This window comes from Dasypus novemcinctus, chromosome 12 (genome assembly GCF_030445035.2).
Source record: "Dasypus novemcinctus isolate mDasNov1 chromosome 12, mDasNov1.1.hap2, whole genome shotgun sequence".
Taxonomy (NCBI): domain Eukaryota; kingdom Metazoa; phylum Chordata; class Mammalia; order Cingulata; family Dasypodidae; genus Dasypus; species Dasypus novemcinctus.
Window position 1 is genome coordinate 57,556,674 of NC_080684.1, and position 16,065 is coordinate 57,572,738.

A 16,065-nucleotide genomic window follows, 5' to 3' on the forward strand; every position below is an offset into this window, starting at 1 on the left:
TTAGTAGAAAAGTGAATAATGCCATGTAATAATATTCACTGTAGAAAATTATCTTTGGTACATACCTTTTCAGACACTTCTATGTGAAATATTTTTAGAGCTTGCTTAAAATCTGCCTTATCTAAAAGTCCATTTCCTTCCTCGTCCAATTGTTTAAAGTATTTTCCCAATCCAGTCAAAATACGAACACCTTTTTTATGTAGGTTTTCTTTTAGCACATCTGTTTAGCAAGAAGAGAAAAGGGAAATGAAATGTTCCTATGCACAAATGTATTAAACTGCTGTTGTCTCACTTGTATGAAAACTAGGATCAAGGTAACTAAAAGACAGAAGTGAATATTCTGCCAAATCATGTGAATGACTGACAAAATACTTTGGAAAATAGAATGCTTTTATTAAAGAAAATATACCAGAACTATAGCACCACCGTGTGGTGAAAGTATTGTATTTTAAACATCAGCAAAGAATTTGTTTCTCTTTATCACCATGAAAATAAACTACATGTTATAAATAAATCTCAGTTTTTATTTTCCAGGCTTCTTACTTACCTAACCAACCCCACATCTTTAATCCCTTTCCTCTCTATGTTTTTACTGACTAAATTACAAAACTGATGCCAGGCAAATTGCTCAAAAATTACCGATTTCAAATCTCTGAAATACTTAAAAACTGCAAAATTACAAATTCTCTATTAAATAGCATCAAGGCTTTGGAATCCTAACCTATACTCATACATTTAAAATAGCCCTTTAATAACTCATAAAGGTTACATTATTAGGGCCCTAACATTTTCTTTGTATCTCAGTGACTTCAGTTAACGCAGTTTGTACCATCTTTACTTCAGAAAATACAATGCTTCAATAAATCAGGCATTAGACAATACATTAGAGAAAAGAACAAATGTCACTGCCAAAGTTTGATCTATTATATTAACCATTATAAAATAAAGAATTATTTCCTAACAATGCAATCAAACATATTTGGGAATTCAAGTACCAGACAATTTTAAAATTCTTTCTAGCCTTTTCACTGTGCATCCTTTATCATCTTTACCTAATAAATTAGGATTGATTTTAAAAATTTAAAGTGTATGTTGAGTTCTATGATTACTTATTTAATTCCTTTCTCACTTCTAGATTATGAGATCCAAAAATGGCACAAAAATTGTCTATTTTGAGTCTAGTATATATAGTGGCTATAAGCGTGGACTCTAAAAACAGTCTGGGTTATATTTTCATTAGTCACACTAACTAATTTCATGACTTTTGGCAAGTTATGTAACTTCAGTCCTTAGTATCTTCCTCTGTGAACAGCAAATAATCACACAACCTTGTCTTAAGACATGTTAAGTAGTTGATTCTGGGTTTCCCACATAGTAAATGCACAACAAATATTAATCATCATGATAATAATCCTCATTACTGAACCCCCAGAGTTTAGCATAGTGTTTGGCACATAAGCTAAGTATAAAATTAGTAAACTGGTGTCATTAGCTAATGTGCATACTCAATGTGTTCAGGAATAATAACATCCTAGAAAGTAAGTAAAAAAATTCTCAGTGAAACATGACAAAACCTTGGAATAGTTTCACGTATTAGGGCTTCTAATGGGTATTCAAAGATTAGAAGGGGAATTACTTTCACCTGATTTACTGTTCTTGAACAGATTGAGTAGAAAAATTCAATTTAAAAAATATATATTATGTAATAAATACATATAATATTTAATCTACTCAATTATTAAGGCTGATTACTTCACAATGACAGTAACACTAAGTTTTATTCATATTATGACTGAGTCAAAATTTTATCCTAATATTGTAATGAAAGGCAATAGCTTTGTAAAAGGGGAGGAGGATTCAATATAAGCAGTATTGCTTCACACTCTGTGCTAACATCTTAACTTTGTTAAATGTTTTCATGTGCAAAGCCCACATATATTTCATTTATTTCCCAAAACAACCCTGGAAGCCAATAAACCAGGTAGTATTATCCTATTTTAGAGATGAAGGAGCAATATAAGGAATTTACTCAAAAGATCATATGCCTAATGATTGATAGAGCCAAACATGGATCTATTTCCCAGTCTATTGTTTTTTTCTTCTACCTTAGGCTATCACATATCTCTTTAGGATATCACCTAATGCATAAGACAAAATATCATAAAAATCACTTTTACATTTTATCCAGTTCATCTATAAAACGCACACTTTCTAGTGCTTTCTAAAATTCTTAGGTTCATAATTTGCATAATATTAGTTATTCAGTCAGACAGCATTGTTAAAGTAGAAAAACTTCTTTAAATTTTTAAGAATATATATTTTAATTTCTAAAAGATAAGAATATAGGAAAAATTAATCAAGTGTCACAAAATTTTAAAATATCTAGAAATTCTGCTTTACTTATTACAAAGAAAATGGTTGAAAAGTAAAACTACCTGAGATTGTAGTAATAATACATACCTTGAACAGCCTTGAAGATCAACTTATCATTGCACTCTTGACTGGTTACCTCATCCTCATGCTCCACTGAAGTAGTTCTACAATGGACATACATGTTCACAGTGATAAAAATATACTGTCTTACAATCTCTAGTGCTTAGACTCTAAACTTTTACCTGATTAGAAAACCTCAAAGTTTGGGAAAAGTGCTAAGAGATTAATCAGGTCCCACATTTGTCTGCTGTGTTACCCCCCAAAAGGATTAATTATGCTTTTAATTAATTTAGTTCTTAAATTAATTAAAATCCTAAAAACCATCTAAGAACTACCTTTAAATACTGTATTCATTTTTTGTAGGCATTCCAATGTTCTTTTAAAATACATAATAAAAACTAACTTACAGGGTTACTCTGCATGGCATGAAAGTGGAAAAATGTTATTTTTAAAAACCAAAAAAATTAAATTCATTTTTATTTATAGAGAAAATGACAAAGGAACAGAGGTTAAAGCAATGGGCTTCTAATGCACATACAGGATACCAATATTGTCATTTTCAATTATATTTAGGACCAAAAAAAACCCAAAACACTGTAAAAATAGGATATACTTTTACTGATTAAAAAAACTCAAATTAATTTAAAAGTATTTCTGATTTATAGTATTTTTTTATCATTATGCATAGCATCAATCAGTGAATACTTTTATCATTTGGGACCCAAGATTTTATTTTTAGGTTAAAAAGAGTATCACTCTAACAATGTGGGAAAATTTGTTTTAATATTGTATTGATACCCTACCTTGTAAAATTTCTTTATTCAATAACATATGATAAAAGTGTTATAGCAAAGACATAAAAATAAATTATCTTTAAATTAACATAAAATAGAATATTATTTAATCTTTAATTCATTGTAACCATTCTCATACAGAGTGTATATGAGTACAAGTTAGCATATAAAATAGACACATAAAGCTATGTGTCTAATAATCACAAGCCTTCACTAAAGTCAAAATGCTTTAGGCTAGATTCTCATTTTAAGATAAAATATAATGTTTTCACTTACTGTCAAAATGACAAATTCGTGTTGGACTTACTTAAGAGAATCCAAAGCTATCTGATCAATATTCGTGATTCGAAGTATAAATAATGTGTTTTCTTTTATGCTTTTTGGAAGGCTGGGATGATCAGAACTCAAAAATGTCAAGTTAGCACCCTAAAGAAATTGGCAGAGGATTACTTAAAGTTAGAAAGTATATAAGAAGTAAAATATGATTAACGTTATTTAAAATATTCAATTTTGATAATGTAACATATTTTATAATGATAAAAAAATATTTAAAGATTAATATTTAGAAACCACACAGGCTTTAGTTAATGCTGTAAGAAAGTAAAAGAACTAATTCCTCAATCAATTTCTCAATTAAAACAATCTGCAATTTAATGATCCATGTAAAAACTTAGAATGTGAAAAACTCAGATTACTTATGAAAATTAGAAGAACAATTTAACTCAAACACAATTATGACATTCCTAAATACAGAAATAGAGCTATTGATCCACAGGTTGATGAACTGTTATAGATTCTTCACACCCCTTCAACTGGTATTTTAAACCTAATTTTAACCTAATTAGAACATCAAGACTTCAATGAAAAAATTCCTATCAAAAACCCTTAATCCAAACTTGGAAAGAAGTTTCAATTGCTGAATTGCTCAACTAAATATGGCCAGACATGTCAGTAAGAACTTAAAAATTTTTTCAATTAAGATGGTAGTAAGCACTGAAAAGCGAAGGTTCCAGCTGAGTTCCAGATTTTCTGGGTGAGTTTAGGGGCAAGCAGAGCTTGTCTGTAGCTTCCACTTTTGAGCAGCTTCCTATTGCCATGGTGTGCTGCACAAATATTTTTGTTTTCTGCTAAAACAATTGGGAAAAAAGGTTGGAAGCACTGTATTGAAGATCTATTACCTTCTATTTTTAGTACTAGCAGCTTTCTAACAGTTTTTGAATTTTTGTATTTGTGAGAAGTCAAACTGCTGCCTTAATTAGCATCCAAAACTGAGATTATAAGTGAATCAAGGCAGAACCATTAAAGTAAATGCAAATAGTACATTTTATTTGGCCCAAAAGATTTGACACCTTGTATCTTAAAGTCTTTTTTGTTCCAAACAGAAACAGAGGTATATCATATATGTAAACATAAATTAATACCACTGAACAAATGAAAAATAAATTGATATGCAATTGAAAAACATATTTCTCCCCCAATAAAAGGTAGTTTTATATTTGTAATTATCATCAGATAATTACAAAGAAAAGGGTAAAATAGATTATCTCCACCAAGTATCTCTAGGATAAGAGGTTATTTTTAGGACATTTTAACATATCCATACATGATGGCTAATTTTACCTGACAATTTGATTAGGTTATGGTGTCTAGTTGTTTGGTCAAAATCTGGCCCAGTTGCTGCTATGGAGGTATTTCATTGAGATGAGATTAGCATTTATAATCAGTTGCGACAATCTGAAACTTTTTGTGGATCCCAGAAAAAAGTCATGTCCTGGGAATTAATCCATTCCTTTGGGTGTCAGTTGGGGGGGGCGGACCTTTGAGTGGATTGCTTCAATGAGGAATGACTCAGGGTGGGTCTTGATCCTCTTACTGGAGTCCTTTATAATCAGAGGAATAAACAAATAGACACACAGAGGAAAAGCAGCAGAGATGGAGAAACCTTGAGAGATTGAGAGAGAGGTCCCAGAGACAGGGGCTGGAATCTGCAGATCACAGAGGCATGTAAAGAGGCCCCCAAGAGGCTGAGAGGGATAAGGTCCAGAAGAGCCAGAAGAGAGTGGACAGACGAGTCATATGCGTGATCACCCACAGTGGAGCTCAAGGAGAACACAAGCCAGGAGTAGCAGCCTGGAATAGAGACCCAGACCAGAGAGCCACATACAAGGAGTCCAGGATCGCCTGCAGCCAACCTTCCATGAAACGGCATCTCTGATAATGCCTTGACTTAGACATTTTCACAGCTTCAGAACTGTAAGCTTTTAACCTAATAAATTCCTATTATAAAAGCCAATCCATTTCTGATATATTACTCCCAGCTAAATTAAATCCACTGTCTTTAAGTAAAGGAAATTGCCCTCAATAACATGGGAGCCTCAGCCAATACGTTGGAGGTCTTAAAAGGGAGAACTGAGGGTTTCAGGGATCAGAAGGCATTCTTCCTCAAGATTACACCCTCCACTCTTTCCAGTATTTCCAGTCTAAAGAATTTGGGCTCAACACTTTAATATCACTTTAATCAGAAATTTCAGCCTTGGACCTATCCTAAAGAATTCGGAGTTGACATCTGTTCCAACCCATCTCCTGAAGGGCATTGGTCGGTGAGGCTGCAAGACCAAAGAATACACTTGGCGCTGAATCAGACATGAGCTTTATTTGGACTTACAAACAGGAGAGGGTTTCCAAAGGCTGAAGTTGGGAGAATTAAGACAGCACTCCACAAAGAGGCGAGAAAATGAGGGCCAATATAATGGGTCTCATAACAAAGACATTTCATAACAGAGTTTCTGCTAGGGTCATATGAAGCACATAAATGGAATCTGGTGATGATACTATAGGAAGGAAGTGTATAGCCTGGAGAAAATTACAGTCTACTATATAATCTGTACATGGTTTCCCTGTGGGGAGGTCTGATACATTTTAACTTGTGTCCTGGGGCATGCAGGTGGCTACAGGCTGCTTGTGCTGCATCTAGACAATGGAAAGTAAGATTGAAAAGTTTCACAGTCTACTGTAAATAATTATTACGATGAGCATTTGAAGAAAGCCTTTAGATATCAATCATAGGTTTTTCAACTCCATTACTTATATCTGAATATATATATATATAATATCTATCCCTCTAGAGGTAGAGAGAATATGTAATATGTGTAGCTGAGATATACATAAAAGCATATGTGTGCATATCTATTTGAATATTTACATGTATAGCTATATGGACAAGAGTATATCTATGTGATTTGTGTAGTGCATCCAGAGGTATATGTGCATGCATATGAATGAATACATATGTGGATGCACTTTCATGCAGATATGTCTATGGGCACATGGCATGTTTATTTAAGCAGACACCAAAATGTCTTAGGGAGTGGAGTGTCTCTGTTTAAGAAAAAAACCTTAATATGGCTTTTGGAAATTAAAAGATAAGTTCCAGAGCAGTGTCTGAAAGTAAGAGAACAACAACAACAAAGGTGTATGTGAGGGTCAGGGGAGAAGAGCTGAATGTTCCTGCACTAAGAAATGGAAGATGTCTGTGGAGAGGCAAGAGGTGGAGGGGATCAAAAAATAGATAGGAAAACCTTTGCCATGGGAAATACCCAAGGAACGTACATTTTTAAGAATAGGAATGTCTAATAATTTCAAGTTGCTTATATTGGTGAAATATAAACCTCCTTCCATAATCCTTTCAAAATGTCTGTACATACACAAATCATTATATATGCACATGCACAGAGCTTCCCTCCTTCCCTCCCTCCCTCCATCTCTCCCTCCTTCCTTCCTTCCTCACTCCCTCCCTTCCTCCCTTGGAAATCAAAAAAGGAATAGAGTTCCATATGTGGTTTAAATTAATATAGAATGGAGATAGTGAGAATACACAATAAACTATACTAAATTATTGGAAGCAGTAGCTCAGACCTGGAGGTAACTTTAATCTTGGGGTAGAACTAAACATTTTTTTTACAAGTTGTGAAATGGGAATGAGAGCTGATATTCTCTACATCTCAAGAGGCATGCTTGTGTGAAACATTATGATGCATTTAATCTGAGATTAGGATGCAAAGCTTTTCCATACCCCTTCTCATCTAATTGGTCACCATGTCCTATTTATTGATTCTACCTACCAAAATTTTTTATTGTTTTAATTAGCTTCATAATCACAGTCAGTTGCTTAATCCAGGTTGACATAACCTCTCTCCTAGATTAACATAAGGCAGCACACTGTGGTACTTGTGCAACTAGTCTTGCACCCCTTCAATCCATTCCCTATGTTATAACCAGAGTGATTTTTCTAAATCACAAACCTGATCATACCACCTCTCCCTAGTCTATCCTCCCCCCTTATCCTTCAGTGACTTTCCAGTACATTTCAGATGGTAGGGAATGGGTCCTTAACATAAAGCTGCTCTTAATTAAGCCCCAGTTTACTTTCTTCACACTCCTCTCTTGCTAACCCCCATCCTGAACTCTATACTCCAACTGAATGAACTACTTTCAGTTCTCCAAATAAGTCACTTTCTTCCTTGTTTTTTTCCTTTGCACTTGCTGTCTCCTCAACATGTAAACAAATTTCCTACCCACAGCTATTTCCCTATCCCAGCCTATCTAACTCCTACTCATTTTCTAGGTCTTGTTTATTGGCACTTTTCCCACAAAACTGGATTTGTTGCTCCTCCTATATGGCTGCATAGTATATGTCCTTTCACAGAAAGTCACTTTGCCTCATAACTACCTATTTAAAAGCCTGAGTTTCCCATTAGAAGGTAAGCTCCACAAAGGTAGGGAAGGGGTCTAACTTATTCACTGTCACAACCCCAGTGCTTAGCCTATGAATATATATTTGGTGCATGAATGATTGCTGCAGATAATTGTAATATGCTACAGATAATTTTTTATCATGAGATAACACATCAATATAATGGTATAAGAGTTAAGAGAACTATATATAAACTGCAATAGACTCTGATTCATCTTTAAGAAATACCAGCAAGAAAAATGGAAGTAAGCAGCATTTGTCTGTGATCAACCCATTCTAGGGAATCCTTGTAAACCACCATTGCCAGGAGTTGCCCATGATGAGAAATGACAAGGAGAAAAGGTTATCAGAAACTTATATCACACATCCAGAGGCCAAGTGCCTCTGAATGGAGGAAACCATCCATCCTGAGAAGATAACCCTCTTTAGAGGGAGCAGGACTTCTGGTGCACTTAACGTAGCCTCTTATCCAATGGTACAGCCTTGTAGAGCCTTTAAAAGTATCAAGAGACAAGCTTTTCCAAGGACTACCTACATATCAGAATTGTGATGGGGGAGTCAGGATAAATGCTATGCTTAGATTCAAACCTTCTGGACCTAAGAAGCAAAACCTCTTGGGGATAGATCAACCATTAGCCATGCACTCAAGTGTCTCCACTCAGAATGGAGAAGAGGAAATAAATTGGAAACTAAAAACCCTGCTCCCCACAGGATCCTTCCAAAATCTAATATCTGATAGTAAAATATTAGTACATGTACACACACACACACTTAACTTACAATATAAAAATCGCCAAGTTGGTATTGGTTTCCTTTTCTTCGTCCACGCTGATGATGATAAACATTTTTTTGAATAAAAGGAAGCACATTTGTTCTAGAAGTTAAATGACAAAATAAGTAAAGTTATTCAGCTTCTCTCCAAAGTAATCATCTTGAGAGTTGTAACAATGTTTGACGGCATACCTATTTTTCCCAAATTGCCGATATTCATAAATAGTAAGTGACTGGTCGTGAGTAAAAAAGAACCCAATTAGCTCTCTACAAGCATCACGTCCATTTCTAGAGAAATAGAAAGATATCAAAGATACTTAAATAATAGAAACATTCCCAACTTAAATAAACCAAAACTGTACCTTGCAAAGTGGATTAGCATCACTCCCCTGAGTTTGTGCCAATGAGGAAGGATTATGGAAGCCACAGGAAAAAAATAGCAAGGCTCACTGAAGTATCAATGTATTAATAACTTAGATTTGGATGGGGAAAAAAATTTCTTATACTAATAATGAATATAAATATATTACAGTGTAGATATACCCATGCAACATAGACCTTTAAGATAAAGGGGAAAACTTTTTAAAAATGTTAAATTTGCAGCAAGCCACTGCAAGATATGCATTCATTGTCTCTTACTGTCATTGAAGTTTTAAAATTACTGACCAAATATGAAAATAAAAAAACATGTTTTCCTAGTAATAGGACACAAAGAACATCAAATATTGTTAAGTATTACTGGAAGTTTATAAGGTTGAAATAGGTTTAAGAATCACTTCCTTATCAATTTGCTGCCCTTATCAGTAATCTACTATTAATTTGAACCATTAAAATGAACTTAAATAGAGCAGCCTACATAAAGGATAACTTTAAATGATTTTGATTCTTCTAGTAGTCATGTATATCTCAATAAATTTCACTTCTAAGTTTCCTTTTTAAAGACATTTTAATTTCACTTTTTAATAACTTCTAATTAAAACTTTTTCTTAAAGATTCACCTTTCCTATAATTTTTATAACAGAAATTATCTATTAACTAAAATTATTCTCAATTTAAATTGTCATTTAACTGGGACAAATTTAACTAGTGTCATTATAATTATTTCTCTCTGAGAAGATAAAAAAATTTTATAATTATAGAATTTTAAAATTTCACAAAATCATAATTACCTTGATATGATTCTACCATCGAATTGTAATTTATGAGAAAGTACATTTTCAGTTAATGTAGAATGGGTTCTTATCCTGTTAAGAAATGTATTTGTCAATAATTTTTAATGTAATCATTTTTAAGCAATTTTTCTTCATTTGATTTAAAGGATAAAAGTACAAAAAAGTTATATTTATATTTTGTCTAAGAAATCAGTTACCTTTTGAAACAATGCACAAACTGGATAAAGGTGAAGATACAAACATTTGAGTTTTTTTCAGATTGCTATAGTAAAAGGCACAGAAGAAATAACCCTGAGATATAATATACAGTACATGGAAGATTTTTATGTTAGAATCTATAGTATTAAAGTGCTATAAAATAAATATTGAACAGCGATAATACTTTTGTGACTCACTCTGTTGCAGAGCTACCCGAAAGCCAAGTCTAAACCCCTTCCCTTTTCCCTCCTTTTCACCCTAGAACTTGCTTTCTCACCATCTCTTGCAACTAGTGGTGGCTAAGGTACACTGTTCTACCAATAAGCTTCTAGGAAAGATTTTTTTAATCCTGGTAAGAGAAAGGCATGGGAAGAGTTCCTGCCTGTGAATGTGGCAGGGATAGGATGCTGGGGAGCCCATGATCCATCATCGAGCAACCCTGAGGAAAGGCCAGTAAGATCTCAGGAAAGTCAGCGCAGAGCTGTGGCACCAGTGAGTCACTCAACCAAAACCAAAAACTGCCTACCTCCAGGCAACTAGTTATATAAGAAAAATAAATTCTAACTTGTTGAAGTCACTATCAGAGACATTTTCAGATATGTGTGGCTGCAAACATTCCTTACTGAAATAACAGAATAGTGAAAAAGAACGCTGGATGAGGTTCCAGCCTTGGCATAGACGGCAAACAGCTGGGAGACCTCATATACGTTATTTAATCTCTATGGCCTTCAGATAGCACCAAATGATCTCACAAAAGCTGGCAGCTCTAGAATTCTGTTTAACCATATGAGGCAAAACCCAAATATACTCACTTTGACAACCTACCACTAAAAATCATAGTAGGAGAACTGAAGATTCAATGGTGTACTTCTTCTCCTCTTTCCAACTAACTTTTTGATGTTCCTATAAAACCACAAGTAAAATGAAATTGCAAAAATGGTAATAGTAGGAAAGTGTGTGGGTCACTGGAATCTTGAAGCTCTATGTCACTGTATAATATAGGTCCCTAAGCAATTAGGAGACAGGGGAACCTGCTGAACAAATGCGCACATGTGAGCACAAAATGGAGTCTTCAAAGCATAGCTGTCCCAATTCAATGCAATCCACTGGTATTACTTTATTGTTTCATCCAAGCAATATTTTTTGAATGCCCACTATATGCCTGAAATGATTTTAAATGCTGAGAAAACAATGGCAACAATAATAGCTACCATTTATTGAGCAGTCCATAAAAGCAAGACATTATTTAAAGCACTTTATGTGCATTGGCTCATTTAATTTTGCAATACCTTTATGAAGTATGTACTATTATCCCCATTTTCTGAATAAATTTTACATAAATAACTTGCCCAAGGCTATACAGCTAGTAAGTAAGTGGCAGAACCAAGAAACACCATGCTCTTAACCATTACATTACATTGCTTCTCGGTGATGAACAGAACTCACAATAACAGTGATAATCTGAAGCTATAGCTTCAAGGAGCTTAGAGTCCTCTTGAAAATATAAAAGAGGCAAACAGTTTACATTTTAAAAATGACAGTGCCATGTTGGGTATTAGATGTCAACACTTCCCTGTACTCAAGTTCTTAATCAATACAGAAACAAGAATCAGAAGATGAAAACCAAAATATGAGCTTTAATATTGCTAAAGCTGCTGGAGAACATGGCTTAGGTGTATAGCAAAAATAATCTAAGTGCTTCACACTAGAATTATACAAACAAAGCCATTCATTCCCCTATAAAATGAATTGAGGGCCCCTATAAAAGCTTCATGCATAGAACAGAAAGGGTGCTGTTTCTACAGGCTGCTGTTTCTCATGAAAAAGGGAAAAGGAAGATCTGACCTACACATGCCAATTCCTACTTCCAACTTTATGAAGCAGAATTCTCTCCTCCTCCTCTGGGAAGAATGAATGAAGGGAATGAAATCAAATTGCTCTAATAATATTCCTACAGGATTTTTCATGGAAATAGAGCAGCTATATCTAAAATTTACATTGACGAGGAAAGGGTCTAGTATACTGAGACAATATTGAAAGCAAACAAGGTACAGGTATTTACTATATAGCAATACCAGTTAAGACTGGATAATCTTATTATGAGAATATATAACAGATAGAAGTGAACAAAGAGACTTGATGTATCACATAAGTGGCATTACAAGTTAGAGGAACAATGACTTTGTGGTAGGCAAAGATTTCTTAAAGAAGATAAAAAAGACACTAAGCATAGGGGGAAATCGGTTAAATTCATCTACATTAAAATTAGGAACTCCTATTCATCAAAAAGCACCATCAAGGGAGTGGATGTAGCTCAGTGTTTGAGGTCCTGCTTCCCATGTATGAGATCCTGGGTTCAGTTCCCTGGCACCTCCTAAAAAAAAAAAAAAAAAAAAAAAACCACACACACCATCAAGAGAATGAAAATGTGGCCACTGAGTGGGAAAAGATACATGTAACAAATATAGCTAACAAAGGACTCATATTCAGGGTATAAAAATAAGGTCCACAAATCAGTAAGAAAAACACAAATCAAAAGACTTGAATGGGTATTTCACAGAAGAGGTATCTAGATGGCCAATAAACTTATGGAAAAGTACCCAACTTTTTTAGTCACCAGTGAAATGCAAATTAAAATCTCAATGAAATGCCAATACATACTCAGAAGAAGAACTAAAAATGAAAAAAAAAATAGATAATACCAAGCTCTGGCAAAGATGGGGTGCAACTAAAACTCTCACACACTACTGGTGGGAATCTAAATTGATACAACTACTTTGGTAAACAACTTATCAGTATCTTTTAAAGATGAAAATATGCATACCAAATGACCTATCAATTCCACTTCTAAGCACATGCTCAGCTGAAATCAGTACATGGACTCATCAAAAGATATGCACAGGTATGTTCATGACATCACTACTTATAAGTAGCCAAATACTCATCAACATTGACCACAAATCATGGTATATTTATGCAATGAATATTGTACATCAATTAGAAAAAAAAGACAACTAAAAATAACAACATGTAATCTCAAAAACAATGTTGAACAAAGGAAGACAGACACAGAGAGTCCAAATTTTGTCATTTCATTTACAGTAAGTTCAAAATGAGGTTTTTGAAGATGGAAGAAGGGGCCACAAACCAAGGAATGCAGGTAGTCTCCAGAAACTGAAAAAGACAAGGAAACAGATTCTCCCACTGAAGCTTCCAGAAGGAACGCAGCCCTGCCAACATCTTAATTTCAGGCCTCTGATGGCCAGAACCGTAAGGAATAAATAAGCCAGTAAGTATGTGGTATTTATTACAGCAGCAATAGAAAACTAATACAAAATACCTTCAAATATTTAAAGGTAGGAAAACAAAGACTTTCAGAAAATAAGCATAATACCAAGAGATAAAAGCACTCAGAAAGTACTGTCTCACAATTACAATAATCTGAAATTTTTAAATGCTACTAAAGGAACTGGTAGAGTTTCTATCCCATCAACTGTCAATGAAGTAGTTGAGGAATTCAAGTGGAATAAACTAGAAAACTGTCAAAGTCCATTCCTATTCACACATTTTATAAGCTACAAACTAAAATGAAAAAATAATTATACATAGAATGAATTTTAACATGTTAGATCTAGTTATCCAATATATACTGTATACATATAAATTTGTCAATTAATGTATTATGCATTTTTTATATATTATTTCTTAAGGTTGTGGTCATTATTACTAAAAACCTTGAAGATAAAGAGAGTAATGTATTGTTCCAGTATCTTCAGGTGGCACAACTGAGATCTGAACCCTAAACTTCTACCTTCCTTTATATAGAAAAAGAAGCAAAAACAAAAGCTTTTCAATTAGTACATTTAAAAAATACATTTATAACATTCTTAGTGCATCCTCACTTTATATAATTAAAAATACCTTACTTTGTTTCATGTAGTGTTCTTTTCCTAACTCGTAAAGGTGCTATCTTCGGATCTGGAAGAATTTGAGCACTTTCTTGTTTCTCGGTGATTAAATTTTGTTCTGGATCACTAATTACAGCCCTATAATAGAAAATTCAAAGTTTGACAATTAAATGTGTATCATGTTATCATAACTTTGTGTGTTACCTCAGCATCCATCTCACTTCCACTAAGCTTCTTGTGGTAACACTGCCCTTTGGCCTAGTTTATGAACAGCTTTCCAGCCCTGGGGCATAAACTGTCCGAGAGTTTAATACCACCTACATGGCCACCACCCACACCACATATATTCCTTATCCAAAACCACAGAGCTGGTTCCAAATGATAAGCTAACCATCCCCACTGCCCTTGGACCTTAAGGCATTTGCTTTAAACTAACCAATCCTTGACTCCCATGGAAATCTGCTACACTCCATCCTTGAACCACAGTAACAGCACAAACCCATGGGTCTCGCTCATTCTTTTGTGTTGCACCTGACCTCCACCTGTACCCAAATTTAAAATCCAACTTAACCTTGGTTGGATTTTAAACAATGCAATAATGCATTGCTGTAGGATGCACATATTTACAAGTAGTTGGAAAATCTCATATACCAAGTATAAATTTATTACTGTCACATTTTAGGTCAGATCTTGTAGCAGTTTGATATTGTTTATGAATTCCAAAAATAGATACCGGATTATGGTTGCAAACTGGTTTGCTCCTCTGGGCATATTAGATTACATTGGATTCAGAGGTTTCACTTTTACTTGATTAAATAATGATTAAGGCCTTGACTGGGCCACATCAGTAGGACACAGAAATCACAGCACAGAGAAGGGAGGTTAGAGTTTTGAGCTGGAGCCCAGGAAGTAAACACACAGAAGAGAGCAGAGCAGCTGAGCCCAGAGAGAATCAAGCCCCAGGGACAGAGACAAAGTCTAGAGAGCCTGATAGTCTACAGCTCACCTTATGGAGAGAAAAGAGAAGCTAAGCCCAGAGAGGAATGAGCCTGGGAGAGAGATGAGATTTATCCCAGCCTTCAGCTGATATTGGAAGAAGCTGGGACCACTGAGCCAAGAGAGGAAGAGGGAACCTGAACCCTTGCAGACATCAGCAGCCATTTTGCTCTAACACACGGCAATAGATTTTGATGAGGGAAATAACTTACGCTTTATGGCCTGGTAACTGTAAGCTTCTACCCCAAATAAATACTCTTTATAAAAGCCAACAGATTTCTGCTATCTTGCATCAGCACCCCTTTGGCTGAGTAATACAGATATATTCTAGTCTCCAGAATTGAGATAATAAAGTCCTGTTGTTTTAAGCCATTCAGTCTTTAGTACTTTGTAATAGCAGCCTCAGCAAAACAAAACACCATGGTCAAACAAATCAGCACTCTGCAGATTTCTGATGATATAAGAAAAAACACAGAAAAAAGTAAATGAAAATATAAAGTAATAATAACTCCATGGAAAGGCAACGGGAGAACATAGAAGAGAATGCCAATCCTGGAAAAGAGTCATTCACTGAAGACATCTGAGAAGAAGTGACATTTGCAGTAATCTTGAAAGGTAAGTAGAAGTTAGCACGTGAAGAAGAGAGGAAGGGTATTCCAGGCAAAGGAATGTTATGGACAAGGGCACAGAAGTAGGACATATACTGCACACTTAAGAACTGTACACTCTGGTGGATGAGATAAGCTCTGGAACCAGACTACCTGGGTTCAAACCTTGCCTATGCCAATAATCAGCTGTGTGGCATACTGTAAATCACGTAACTCTAGGCCTGCTTCCTCATTTATGAAGGAGATAATAATGGGACTGCCCTCAAAAAATTATTGTGGAGATTAAATAAATTAGTTAATATATACATGTTGCTTAGAAGAGTTCCTATAATCTAATAAGTACCATCGAAGGGCTCAATATTTGAGCCTGTATCTCTCAATCTCTCTTTTACTACATTTTGTACTGAATATGAGTAAATCCAGAGGAAGCGC

General features: G+C 34.6%; 1 protein-coding gene across 1 annotated transcript in view; it reads right to left on the reverse strand.

Moving 5' to 3' along the window:
• CAPS2 (calcyphosine 2) overlaps window positions 1-16,065 on the reverse strand; it is a 53,269-nt gene that overhangs the window by 12,780 nt on the left and 24,424 nt on the right. Inside the window, exons 9-15 of the mRNA XM_004472971.4 lie at window positions 14,048-14,167; window positions 9,921-9,995; window positions 8,944-9,039; window positions 8,761-8,854; window positions 3,535-3,653; window positions 2,461-2,537; window positions 66-220 (exon numbers count right to left, since the gene is read on the reverse strand). Coding sequence (XP_004473028.1) covers window positions 66-220; window positions 2,461-2,537; window positions 3,535-3,653; window positions 8,761-8,854; window positions 8,944-9,039; window positions 9,921-9,995; window positions 14,048-14,167 — 736 coding nt within the window. The remainder of the gene's footprint in view (window positions 1-65; window positions 221-2,460; window positions 2,538-3,534; window positions 3,654-8,760; window positions 8,855-8,943; window positions 9,040-9,920; window positions 9,996-14,047; window positions 14,168-16,065) is intronic.